A 12,425-nucleotide genomic window follows, 5' to 3' on the forward strand; every position below is an offset into this window, starting at 1 on the left:
CATTAGGAGAAAAATGAGTCCGGAGATGACGTTAAAAGATGAAGTTAAAGAGTGAATGTGAAATTACTGTTTTTGAAAGTTACGAGGGGCGGTTGAGTTTGAAAAATATAAAAACTCTAGGTTTGGGAGTGAAAATATTACTTTTCAAAATTTGAAAACTTTAGGTAAAGAGAAAATATTAATTTTTAAAACCTTAGGGGGGCGGGGGAAAGAAGTAATGAATTTTATATCTTTTCAATATAAACAGTAAAATAACTATTTTACCCATTTTTTAACAAGAAAACGTTAATAAAAGTTACACTATAAGTAAAAGCATAAAATTTTCAATTGTTACATATGTGATTTTAAATTTCAACAAGAACTTGGTTGAGAAATAGCCCTTTTCTCTTTTTATTTTTATCTTTGTTTGTGGAGCCCACGGTCAAGCAAAAACGTTGCCGTCTCTGAGGTATGGCCTTGTGGGTTTTTCCTTTATAAGACCAAAGCCGAAGGCAGAGAAAAAGAAAGAAGAGAGAGAGGAACAGTTTCAGTTCGTTCAATCACACAGTATTGTCAACTCTTTAATTCATTTTAAGCTTTATCTTCTTCTTCTTCCTCGTCTATCTTTTGTTCAATTTTAATTCGAAGAAACGTAGTTTTAATATATCAATTTATTAAAACATATATTTAAAAAAAAAAAGAAAAACCCAAAAACTGAAGTGAGCAGAAGGCGCCCCTGTTATTTACAGTTTTGATTTGATTGATCTATAGATCTAACTGTTTCAATTCCACATGTATTGCTCTCTTTCGTTTAGATCTTCGTCGTCATCTCCCGCTTTGATTCAGTAGCCGGACAAAGAGATTGTACAGATAGCCCAATTTGTGTTGTAAGCTTTACTTCATGTTTTTGCTTTTATTGTCTATTTGTTGTTTATATGATTATTGTTTGTTTTATATTAATTTACACATGCATAGATAGTGAATTTTAGTGTAGGATTAACAGTGGAATGTAGAGATAAATTTGACCCTTGCGGTGTCTGCCAGAACTTATTTTGTTGGTTTTATTGTTTTGTTAACTGTAGAGTTTCAAAGTCAGAGCTTGCATAAGGGACTTGTATCATTTCTCTGTTTTGGTTCAACTGCATAAGGGTTTTAGATTTCAGCAACTTTGATTGATTCTTATCATTTAGTATGATTGTTATCTGGAAATTAGCTTAATTGTTTTCATTATTGTTTTAATTCAGTTGGGTTGTATGTTATGATTTTCATTTCTGATGCTTGTTTTACGGAATATTTATACCATGATATTGATTGTTATGCAGGAAAGCGTGTGTTGAATTGGTTCAGGTGATATTATAATTTTGTATTGCATCCATTTCTGGATGTGGAGGCATTGGATGTTGTTGGCCTGGGTGAGATGAGGGATGTTATCAAGATTGATGAACTTCCTGAGGGCCTGCTGGAGACCGACCTCAGATCGATATGTCCACACGAGTTCGGATTCAGCAGGCCGGCAAGATGGGCTCCTTTGGTACAAAGACACAGGGCAGCATGTGAATGGTGAATTTTCTATGGCAGTTGTTCAGGCCAACAATTTGCTAGAGGACCAGAGCCAGGTTGAGTCTGGCCCCTTGAGTACTCTTGAATCTGGTCCTTTTGGTACTTTCATTGGTATATATGATGGTCATGGTGGGCCAGAGACCTCACGTTTCATCAATGATCACCTATTCCAGCATCTAAAGAGTAAGAAACATTGACCTGAGGGAATTTAAACATGAAGCATGTATCTGCTTTTGGAGAATTCAAAAACTGTTATATTTATGTTTTAATAGCTTGGAGGTTGGAGTTGAGTTCTTGGCCTTGACATGGTTTTTTAACAGGGTTCACAACAGAGCAACAATCCATGTCTGTGGATGTAATACGTAAAGCTTATCAAGCCACAGAGGATGGATTTTTCTCCCTTGTTACTAGACAATGGCCTACGAAGCCTCAGATAGCAGCTGTTGGATCTTGCTGCCTGGTTGGTGTGGTCTGTGGTGGAAACCTATATGTCGCTAACCTTGGTGATTCTCGTGCTGTGCTGGGGAGGCTTGTAAGGGCAACTGGGGAAGTTCTTGCTGTCCAGCTTTCATCAGAGCATAATGTGGGGATAGAGTCAGTCAGACAAGAGATGCATTCTTTGCATCCAGAAGACTCACATATTGTAGTTTTGAAGCACAATGTGTGGCGAGTAAAGGGCCTCATACAGGTAAGTTTTATGTGTGGGAAACAATGATCCTATGAAGTCAACCCAAAAATCTCATTTATTTTAGATATTTTACAACTCTATCAGGCTGATTTTATTTTAAAATCTTATTGCTTGATTGCTCTAAATTTATTGAAAGCATGCATATTCAACTAAAACTAATTGAAACCTTTTAGACTGGATCTAGTTGTGGTGCACTGCTTGCTTCCCGACCCCTTTTGCACTTATAATTGAAAATAAAGTTATATATGATATCTAATTATCTAAATCTGGGTTGGCTAAATAGTTCTGGGTGGTTTTGGTCTTTGGTATTCTTAAGAGGTTAGCATGTTCTAAGGGTTTCGCTGTGTTGTTTTCTTGCTGCATATTCACAGACCCTAATCACAATAATCCATGAATAAATTGGGCAGGAGTAAGTGCTTAGGCTGGCTCAGTTATCTGATTATGTATGCAATGGTGGGCTTGCTTTCCATAGGATGTTTATGTCTTAAGCTTTTAGTGAAAAAATTATGATGTGTCAATATCATTGGTTTTTGTTGTGAACCTATTTTCTGCTAACCCTCTATTGGCAGCAGCTGGATCTCAATATTGGTCTGGCTGCATTTGTCCAGTTTACCGTTTGGTTAATACCAAAAAAGACAAAACCCAAACTTGGGGGCAGAGGCTATGCTTCTTTAGCTTTTAGTTTAAAAAGTTTTAACCACCTTGACCAAATTTTTATTTCCTTCACTTTTTGCTGATCTTTTCCTTTGACCTTCTGTACCATTGATTAATAAGCCATACTGGAAAACATACCAACCAATGGAATCCCTATCCATATTATACTTCAATTCAGGATCAAAATTTTCAGTTACAAAAGGAGGAACCTTAGAACTTGATAAATCGTACAAGGACAGTTTGATGATAATTTTTGCAATTGAGGAATTATTCATGTTTCAATAATTGCTGACTTTAAAAGGGTATATGATTAGAAAACATAGGGGTATCAAGCTTATAATTTTCTTGGTTAAGGACCTGTATTAGCAAGGAATAATTTGAGAATGATTGTAGGTGTTAATTTTTGATACATTCACCAGTCTTTTATTTATGGTATCTCCCTTCTTTTGAACGCTAATATTTTAAGGTGTGAGTATATTTTTGTCATAAGACTGAGAACCAAGATGATAAACAAAAGCTATTATGACCTTTGTGGTGAAAAAGTTACTAGAAGTGCATTTAAGAGAGTGAATTTAATGCAGAGATTGTCCTGGATTGATACTTGAAGAGGCAGAAAATTGGGATGATAATTTGAGATGAAGATTACTTGCATAATATATTTGATTATGGAATTAAACTTTTGATATAATATTGAAATTACTCCATCTACTTATACTCAAATTTTATATATAACATGTCCTATTGTTCATATTGATTATGAGTTTGGATATTTACTTGTGTCTATTGTCTTACAGGTTTCTAGATCTATTGGTGATGTATATTTGAAAAAGGCTGAATATAACAAGGAACCTTTGTATGCAAAGTTCCGCCTTCGTGAACCTTTTAAAAAGCCAATTTTAAGCTCAGAGCCTTCAATTTCTGTGCTTGAACTTCAACCTCACGATCAGTTTGTTATATTTGCTTCTGATGGACTGTGGGAGCATCTTACCAATCAGGAAGCAGTTGATATAGTTCAGAATCACCCACGATACGTAAGATACCTACCGTCGCACTGATTTTCATGAAAATTTTGAAGTAGTTAATGCTTTACATTAAATTAATCTTTGACCTGGATGTTGGATATTAATTCTCTATACAAGTGCCCCTTCACATCTTGCCTATTCGCTTGTCAATTATATCATGGAGAAGTAACCCGCATGTTGATAAAGAAAGAATAGAGATGCATGTTAATTAAGATAAAATTATCTAATATATTTTTGGTTGGATGTTTACATGTTTGTGTCTACATATACATTGACTACTAACAAAAGTTATGGGATGTGATTGAATTGGAATTAGCAAGTGATGTTATAAATATTAAGTAAATGCTGCATGGTTGTGTTGTTGATCAGGGAATTGCTAGGAGGCTTGTGAAAGCTGCATTACAGGAAGCTGCCAAAAAGAGAGAAATGAGATACTCAGATTTGAAGAAGATAGACCGAGGGGTCCGCAGGCATTTCCACGATGACATTACAGTGATAGTTGTATTTCTTGATACTCATTTAGTGAGCAGATCTAGCTCAATGAAAGGGCCTTGTTCATCTGTGAGAGGTGGTGGTGTTAATCTGCCTGCTAAAACACTGGCCCCCTGTGCCACTCCCACACCCATGGAGCAACATAACACCATCACTCAATAAACCAACCTTTTTCTTACTGTTGTACCCAGCTGCAGACTTTGCAAAAAGAGGTAGAGGGTGCACTTTTTTTTTTATAATTTTTGGATGTAGAATGAAACAAGTTAACTTTGTAAGACTACTTGTATCTGTATTACTTTCTAATATCGCTATCATCAAGAAATGAAGAAAGAATCAAGCAAGGGAAAAGAGGTGTTGGTGTTGCTACTTCTGCCGCAAAGAGTGACGTTGTAGATTCTTTCTTCCCTACGCATACTTGTCTTCTTTATTTTATTATATATATTTTTAATCTTTGGAGCTTTTGGGATTTGTAAATTATTAAGTGGGTTACAAAACAACATCACCGAAATATCAGAGCTTGTGTACCTTCTGGTTTTTTTACTTTGTTGCACTTTCTTTATAGTACAGAGCCTGACTCCTAAAAGTTTCCATGTCATTTACCTGTTTGAAAATGGGAATTGTCCTTTTGTTTTTATTATTTTACCACAGAGAACCTGGGAAATGATTAGAATTGACATATGCATTCATGTTAATGGAATTGTTGAGGCAAACAAGCAACTAGTCCTACTAATTTGTAGCTCTTCTTGGAAGGTTTTTCAATAGTGCCCTATATGACACAGCTCCAAGCTTTTAGTCTATGAATTTTGCATTTCAATTCTTTCATTTATCTAGGGAATGCAAAGATCCACAATTAGACACTTCCACATGGAAAGAAGTTTCCCAACACCGCACCGCTTTTAAACACAAAACGAGGGTTTATTTGGAGGCTGTCTATGGGCAAACCTTTCACTTCAATGTTTTTGTTAGAAAAACTCTGTGGTCAAACTTGAGTTGAAATAAAAAAGAAGCTCATTAGATTAAGGAGTTCTTGTCCACAGCAAAGTGACTTACACCCAGAAGTAATTTGGGATTTAGGGCGCTTGGGGGCTGGCCTATACCCAGAAGTAATTTTACTTCCTCTGGCTGTTAGTGTCCATTTTAGCTATGTTAAGTTAAATCAAAACTGATACATGTTTAGCTTGCTTCTTTGAGAGGAAAAACTCAAGTACCCAAAATCACTTAACACCGTTTTGTTAACCTATTTGTAATGCTAATAGTTAGTTTTCAACTACATGGGCAGAGCTTAGTTCTCCAGGTCTACACACCGCTACACTATAAGCACTTTCACGGTAACCCAAAAGAGAGAGAGAGAGCACACCTGAGTTGGCCTCCCCTAAACTATCACTTCAGCAAAATTTGTTATAGCCTTTCGGAAGCACAATTCCCAATTCTTGCAAGTTCTACACCGACACACAAAGAAACAAGTGGACATGCATGATTCATCTGAACCAGTAACCAATGCTGCAACACTTTCGAATTGGTTCAATAAAGAATTATGTTATGATGAAAGTTACAGTTTTGTGGCTTTAACTCTTGTCTTAAAGCTAGAAAATCTGCAGAGAAGATTCATTTTTCTTAACCTTGTATTGTTTCGCAAGTAATATGCAAACTCCCTAATCTGCAGAGAAGATAGCCATGCCACTTGTCAGCTCATACAAGTTTTAGTCGTTTGTCAATTCTCAGTCTACAACATAAGCCTCTTTTAATTCATTAAGTAAAAGATACTTAACTGGATACCTATCATTATTTTGATCAATCATCTTCTTCAGTACCTCACCATAACCTTGAATGACTGTTCAATGCTGCTCAATGATGATGAATTTTCTTCAGTAAAACTGCAATATTGTAATTATGAGTTTTCATTTGGCCAAATGATTTATTTCCATCCAAAGATTACTGTTTTTTCGAATTCCCAGCCGTCAAATTTGAATATCTCAAATATTTATTTATGTGTTAATTTTTATAATTAATATTAGAAATAAAATTATCATTTAATAAAAATATTTTAAAAAACTAAAAATTTATCATATTTCTTCTCTTAAGTTTAAAAATCTAATAATTTTCTCCCACCTTCCACCCAAGGTTTGAAAAATCATCATTTCTCCCTTAGGGTTTCGATCTCCTATATTCGTTCGTTGGCATTCTCTCTCTCAGTCAACTTATCTCTCTCTCTTAGTCTCTCTGTCGCCTTCCCTTATCATCTTCATCTTCAACGAAGAGGAATGATTTTCATCTCTCAAACGAAGATGATAGGGAGAGAGACTGTCAGGAGAGACCAGGAGGGAGAGAAAAAGTCGATGACAGGAGAAAAGATTGTCATCGGAGAGAAGAGATCGAAACCCTAGGAAGAAAATGGTGATTTTTCAAATCTTAGGTGGTAAAAAAATTATTAGATTTTTAAATTTAAGGTGAAAATTGTTATAAATTTTTAGTTTTTTAAATATTTTTATTAAATAATGATTTTATCTCTAATACTAACGGTAAAAATTAATATATAAATGAATATTTGATATTTTCAAAGTTAATAAATAAGAATTTGGAAAAACACTCTTCTTTCAGTGGGAATAAGTCTTCTGGGATTTTCAAAGATAAGATTGGTTAAATTTCTCTATGATATCTATCTATCTCCTCTCCAAAGGAAAAACCGATAGGGTCAAATCGATTTTAAGTAGCTTATTTTTCCTTTGCATATAAGTCAAGCGCGTGCTATCAATAGGGTAGTGGATTCCAACAAAACCAAGGGCGTGTTAAGTGTAACAAGCTTTATTGTACAGAGTTTGCAAAACAACAAAAGTATACACAGCTTTGGTGTCTCCTCTTTCATATCAGTTACAGGCTCAACAAGCTACAGCTCTGCTAAACCTTACAAAATCATCCATATTTGGCAATGAAGTAAATGGGTACCTTGATTTTAGACAAGAGATGGGAAAAAATTGTGGAAAATAATTCATCTAAACATTCAAATCCTAGAAATTCCAGGTGATGTTTTTGGTTTGAAAGACTAATGACTGATTTGAGAGTGAAAGTAATTAAGCATGTCATGCCACTGCAAGTATTAGTTTTAAACCCTAGATCACCAATCATCTTCTCAATACAGATTTAATTAAATTAAACAAATAAAACCTGATCAATCTTATAATTATTGGATTAGGTAAATTAAAATTTTAATTTTAAAATATTGTTAAATCTAAACTTCAGATTCAATGATTAATTCTATAATTATTAAATCAGATAAATTAAAATTTTAATATTAAAATATTACTAAAAAAGATTTAAACCATAAATTCAGTCACCAGTTCTATAATTTCTCAAATGAATAAATCAAGAGTTTAATATTAAAATATTATTAAAAGAAATTTAATCCTTTACCCTCTTATGAAATCCATATTCATTATCAATCAAACTATCTTAACTGCATTTTCTCTCATTTTCTCCCAAACAAACCAATAGTTTTTATACTTGAAAAAAGCCATAGTCTTTATCCAAAATCCTTTGTTAATCCAAAACCAAAACAACCCGTACACTAAATCCCGATTTTATCAGTTATGCGGGTGATTCTGTGCCAAAAACAATAGAACTTTTTCATGAGGCTTTGGCTTTGTCTTTTCTGCCAGTGTCCCACACCTGAATTTCCCCCTTTAATTCTTCTTCTTCTTCTTCAAATCCCCTGTTTCTCCTCACTTTTTACACAACTCAGCAGGGTCTCAAAAACACTGTTTTTGAGTCTCATCTTTTGTATGGGTTGTATGACTAAACACAACGTCGTTTCCCAGTGCAAACACAGAAAGAACTTGCTACAATTGACCATAGGAACGAGGGATATATTGGCAAAATCCCAATGCAAGTATAATCTGTGTTTACTTGCTGTTGCCAAATCCTTAAGGTTAATTGCCTCCAAACATTCATCTCCTTCTTCCCTTGACCTCACAAGTTATCCTTTCCTACATTTTGAGTCCCATGAAGCATCCAATAATCATAGTATAATTAACACCACGTCCCTTAAGCAAACACGAAGTAAAAGCAACCTTGAAGCCTCTTCTTCTTCTTCTTCTCAACCTGGTAAACCTACCTCTTCTGGAAAAAACAAAAGAAAACAAGTCTCTTCTTCTGTTTCTTCTCAGCCTTCTAAAACCATTCGTCCGTCATCCTCTTCTAGAAAGGACAAAGGGAAACAAACCTCTTCTTCTACTCAACCTTCTAAACCTGGATGTTCTTCGTCCTCTTATAAAAAAGGCAAAGGTAAAGAAAAACTACAGCCAAAGAATGAACTCAAATTTGAAACCATTCATGAAGAAGCTGGAGAAGGCGAGAAGCATTATTATGATGAGGAGGCAAAGACACAACCTGAGCCTCTGCCAGAGCCACCACTTGAAAGAGATGATGTGCCTGAGTGGGATTTTTTTCGTCCATATGATGAGTTGAAAGCTGAGAGGGAGAACGATGAGGATCATCTTAGGAGGGTGAGAAAAGAAGAGGGGATTGCCGGGCTAGATAAGGTTGAAGAGAGTGAAACTAAAGAAGCTAACAGTAATGCAAGTGAAGGGGAGACCAACAACTGCAAAAATGAAATTGGTGGGAAAATAGATTCTGATGCTAATGATGGGGAGATCGAGAACGGAAACAGCATAATGACAGTGAATGGAGGAGGCACCAACCAGATAGACTTATTGAATGCCCTTAAACAAATTGAGGAAAATTTCCTCAGGGCTTTTGAGTCTGGCTTGGACGTTTCAAAGATGCTGGAGGTGAAGAAGGTTCACTTGAAGAAGGGCTGGGAACGCGTCATAGGTGAGAGGTTCTCCTTTTTATTTCATAATTTGGGTCCTGCATGTGTTGTTCGTTTATCTGCAATTCATGTCTATTTTCAGTTTAATTAGAAACAAAAGTCAGCCGCGCTTTTCTTCTGGGTACAATACAAATAATATCAAAACGGGCCCATTTCCTTGGAAAGTTACTGTGTTTCTGTGCATTTGCAACATATTAAACCATATGAACGATCGGTTTGGCTCGATCTGTACAAGAAAAAAGTTTTAATCTGTCTCAAAGACCCCTCATTTCTTGAGAAATATCGTCTTATGAAACCCCTTGAACCATACATCGAAATTCAACTGTCTAACTAGAACATTAATGCTTTCATGTAGGTGCTGCAGGTGGCTCCAGTAACTTCTTCAGTTCCTTGAGAAGAGGCCGTTCGATTTCGTCTTGCTCGTCTTCATGTTTGAGCATCTTTTCTTCCTCGCGTACAAGAACATCAGCTTCTTGGGACGAGTTCAGGAGGGAACCATTTTCAGACGATTATGTTCTAATACAATCGGGGAGCCATGCATTCACTCTTTCAAAGTTGTATGCATGGGAAAAGATACTTTATCAACATGTTTCGGTAAAATATAAATCCTTCTAATCTTATCTTACGCTTTATGATCTTTGCTTCGCCAAATTCATGCAATTTATGAACAGTTTACATGCTCAGGTTGGTGAGAAATGCAGGAAGCTTTTTGACAGGAACTGCATCAAACTGAGAAAAGAGGAAGCCATGGAGGGTGGCCCTTTCAGTAGCGACAAAACTAGAAGTAAACTCAGAGAATTGCATGCCTCGATATACGTTTCAGTGAAGGCGGCAACATCAACTTCTGACAAAATTATCAAGGTGAAAGACGAGGAGTTGCACCCTCAAATTGTTGAGCTTCTACAAGGGTAATAAGATATTAAATAAATTATAATCTGAAGTAGATTACAAACCTTTGCTCAAAGCTTCAATTTTTATTTACAGGTTGATGAAAAACTCGAAGGTTATGTGTGAGCTTCATGAAGCTCAAAGTAAAATCCTGTTTGAAGTGGGATCATTCAACTGCCCCACTTATGAAGGGTTTAGCAATGAATCTCAGAGCCATGCCACCCGTCTGCTGGAGGAAAGAGTTGAATCTTGGCGTTTATGTTTTTCTGAGTATATTTCTGCTCAGAAGTCATATCTCGATGCTCTTTCCAAGTGGATTTCCACTTGCTTTGACTTCAGACCAGGGAATGAAGGCAATAATGATCCACCATTGCTAGTAATGGTGAAAGACTGGAAGAGTAACTTGGATAAGTTGCCCAGCACGGAGGTCACAAAGTGCATGAAAAGCTTATCAAATGATATCAGGAAAGTTTATGTTCAACAAGGCAAAGAGCAACACCAGATGAGGAAGGTTATTAAGATGACTACAAAATTTGATAAGAAAGCTGCAGCCCTAAAGAAGTTTGAGGACAAGGTTCTCGGGTCAAAGAGTAGTACTAAGGAAGCTGTACAGTTTAAACTTGACGATGGGTTTGAGCGCTTGACAGCAAAGAGAAATTCATTGGCAACATACAAGAGTAGGCTTGAGAAGAACAAAGCAAAGCACATATGTGGTGTCCAAAAGACTCAGACGCTCACTTTGGAGCGAATGCTGAGAGGTTTCTCGAGTGTTTTTGAATCTTTGGTTAACTTTTCTAGGGCTTCTGCTCAAATGTATGCTGACCTTATTGCATATAATGGGAATGCCAATCGAAGTGATGGCAACATGACCACTTAGGTAAAACCAACGGAGAAGGCTCAGGCTAAAAATAAATGGAAAAAGAGGCTCAATATGAACCTCAAAGCGGAGCTCTCTGCGGACTTAGTTTTGATTTCATGTATTAAAAAACTTATCTTTACGGGTATATTTGCTCTTTGGGTTAATGAATTTAAAATTTCAGCTATGATCTTTACTTTGTAAACAGCTGATTCTGATATGTATGAATGAACTTTGTTGAAAATCCAATTAATGTTTTGTGTAGATTATTGTAATTACTTCTTACCAACATTAGTGCTAATACCATCCATCTCAAAACGCCTCAAGCTTCGACTTTGAATTGACTGGCTATAGATCTCTATGTGAAACCTTTTGAAATAAAACACCATATATGCTCACAAAGCTTTGAGAATGATCTTTGTCAATTGATCTCCGAGACCTCTGTTTCAGCGATCCCTGCCACCACTCTAGTGGTGATCATCGAGACTTTTTCAAAGTGGAAGACCATTTGTGAATGAAGTTGTCACAAGAATGAAGAGCCTCCTCCAATTCTTTCCATACTTGAGTCATTGTAGGATGATCTTTAGGTATTTTCATCACACATCTTAGACCAGGTTCTCCCATTTTTAGCATGATTCCATTGTTGCATGGCTCATCATCTAAAATCTCTTTTACATTGCCCCTATCTAACAATTAAAAATTGTTGTTGTCAAGGAAACGGACCATCATATAGATTCAAATCAATAATGTCACTAACTACTTAATCAATTACCCATTCAATGATGCGATACTTAGGTTGATTTTTGGTTGTGTCATCTGCATGCCTAATAGAAATGAGCTGTAGTAGAATAACACCAAAACTATAAACTTCACTAATGTGACTCAAGTGAAAACTTGAATAATATGCAGGCGTTTGATTTAGCTACTAACATGTGATTGATCATCATGCTAGACTTTATCCCTTTTGCAAACGTGCAATCCCTGACAAAAATTTCAAGCAATTTCATCATAATAACAATATTAAAAACCATAATCTTGACATTGTAGTTTAGGAGAATTACCATTACTTTAATTTGATTACATTTGCAAAAATCAGGGGCAAATTGTCTAGATTACAACACTTGCCTTTAGCTGCTCCAATTGAAATGTTTACTCTTTGCCTCCAAGTTAAGCTGCTTCCTCCTTACCCTACACAATTTCAGTTTGTTAAAATGTCAGCTGTTTTCGAGCCTTTTATGTTTTGTTTGACCATTTTCTCAAAATTCGACATTGTTTTATGCATAAAGCTTTAAAGGCTCTGCATCTTTGAGAACCGATTGAATATAAATCTTTTCGATTGTATCCATTGTTTATTTTTATACAACAAATTATCAACTTTTGGGTGTTATTAACTCACCAGCTTCTTCACAAAATCCCACCAAACCAACGAGGTTTGAAATCAGTCTCACTTCCGTTTCAAGA

At 35.8% G+C, this 12,425-nt stretch overlaps 3 protein-coding genes across 4 annotated transcripts; all 3 read left to right on the forward strand.

The window, feature by feature from the left end:
- The first annotated feature begins 457 nt into the window (after positions 1 to 457).
- Positions 458 to 4,935, forward strand: LOC123227430 (probable protein phosphatase 2C 60). 2 transcript variants are annotated; one of them, XM_044652234.1, is made up of 6 exons: positions 458 to 546; positions 795 to 866; positions 1,302 to 1,722; positions 1,860 to 2,227; positions 3,676 to 3,912; positions 4,273 to 4,935. In XM_044652234.1, the coding sequence occupies exons 3-6, from the start codon at positions 1,404 to 1,406 to the stop codon at positions 4,555 to 4,557; spliced, it is 1,209 nt and encodes a 402-aa protein (XP_044508169.1). In that variant the 5' UTR covers positions 458 to 546; positions 795 to 866; positions 1,302 to 1,403; the 3' UTR covers positions 4,558 to 4,935. The 2 variants fall into 2 exon arrangements, with proteins under 2 accessions (XP_044508169.1, XP_044508163.1); XM_044652228.1 differs by having other exon boundaries at positions 492 to 866.
- Positions 4,936 to 8,180: 3,245 nt separating this feature from the next.
- On the forward strand, positions 8,181 to 9,933 carry LOC123228015. Its single transcript, XM_044653205.1, has 3 exons — positions 8,181 to 9,222; positions 9,576 to 9,814; positions 9,922 to 9,933. Exons 1-3 carry the CDS (start codon positions 8,181 to 8,183, stop codon positions 9,931 to 9,933), a joined length of 1,293 nt encoding a protein of 430 aa, XP_044509140.1.
- LOC123227540 (protein ROLLING AND ERECT LEAF 2-like) lies at positions 9,914 to 11,102 on the forward strand. The gene is made up of 2 exons (XM_044652917.1): positions 9,914 to 10,128; positions 10,205 to 11,102. The coding sequence occupies exons 1-2, from the start codon at positions 9,968 to 9,970 to the stop codon at positions 10,983 to 10,985; spliced, it is 942 nt and encodes a 313-aa protein (XP_044508852.1). The 5' UTR covers positions 9,914 to 9,967; the 3' UTR covers positions 10,986 to 11,102.
- The last annotated feature ends 1,323 nt before the right edge of the window (positions 11,103 to 12,425 follow it).

The sequence above is a fragment of the Mangifera indica genome, chromosome 1 (genome assembly GCF_011075055.1).
Source record: "Mangifera indica cultivar Alphonso chromosome 1, CATAS_Mindica_2.1, whole genome shotgun sequence".
In the NCBI taxonomy this organism is placed as follows: Eukaryota; Viridiplantae; Streptophyta; class Magnoliopsida; order Sapindales; family Anacardiaceae; genus Mangifera; species Mangifera indica.

Excerpts from the sequence above, each read along its gene's own strand:
- LOC123227430 (XM_044652234.1), top strand. The coding sequence starts at position 1,404 with ATGTTATCAAGATTGATGAACTTCCTGAGGGCCTGCTGGAGACCGACC. Across the intron at positions 1,723-1,859 it reads CCTATTCCAGCATCTAAAGA|GGTTCACAACAGAGCAACAA; the intron begins GTAAGAAACATT and ends GTTTTTTAACAG. Across the intron at positions 3,913-4,272 it reads TTCAGAATCACCCACGATAC|GGAATTGCTAGGAGGCTTGT; the intron begins GTAAGATACCTA and ends GTTGTTGATCAG.
- LOC123228015 (XM_044653205.1), top strand. The coding sequence starts at position 8,181 with ATGACTAAACACAACGTCGTTTCCCAGTGCAAACACAGAAAGAACTTG. Across the intron at positions 9,223-9,575 it reads GGGCTGGGAACGCGTCATAG|GTGCTGCAGGTGGCTCCAGT; the intron begins GTGAGAGGTTCT and ends GCTTTCATGTAG.
- LOC123227540 (XM_044652917.1), top strand. The coding sequence starts at position 9,968 with ATGGAGGGTGGCCCTTTCAGTAGCGACAAAACTAGAAGTAAACTCAGA. Across the intron at positions 10,129-10,204 it reads ATTGTTGAGCTTCTACAAGG|GTTGATGAAAAACTCGAAGG; the intron begins GTAATAAGATAT and ends TTTTATTTACAG.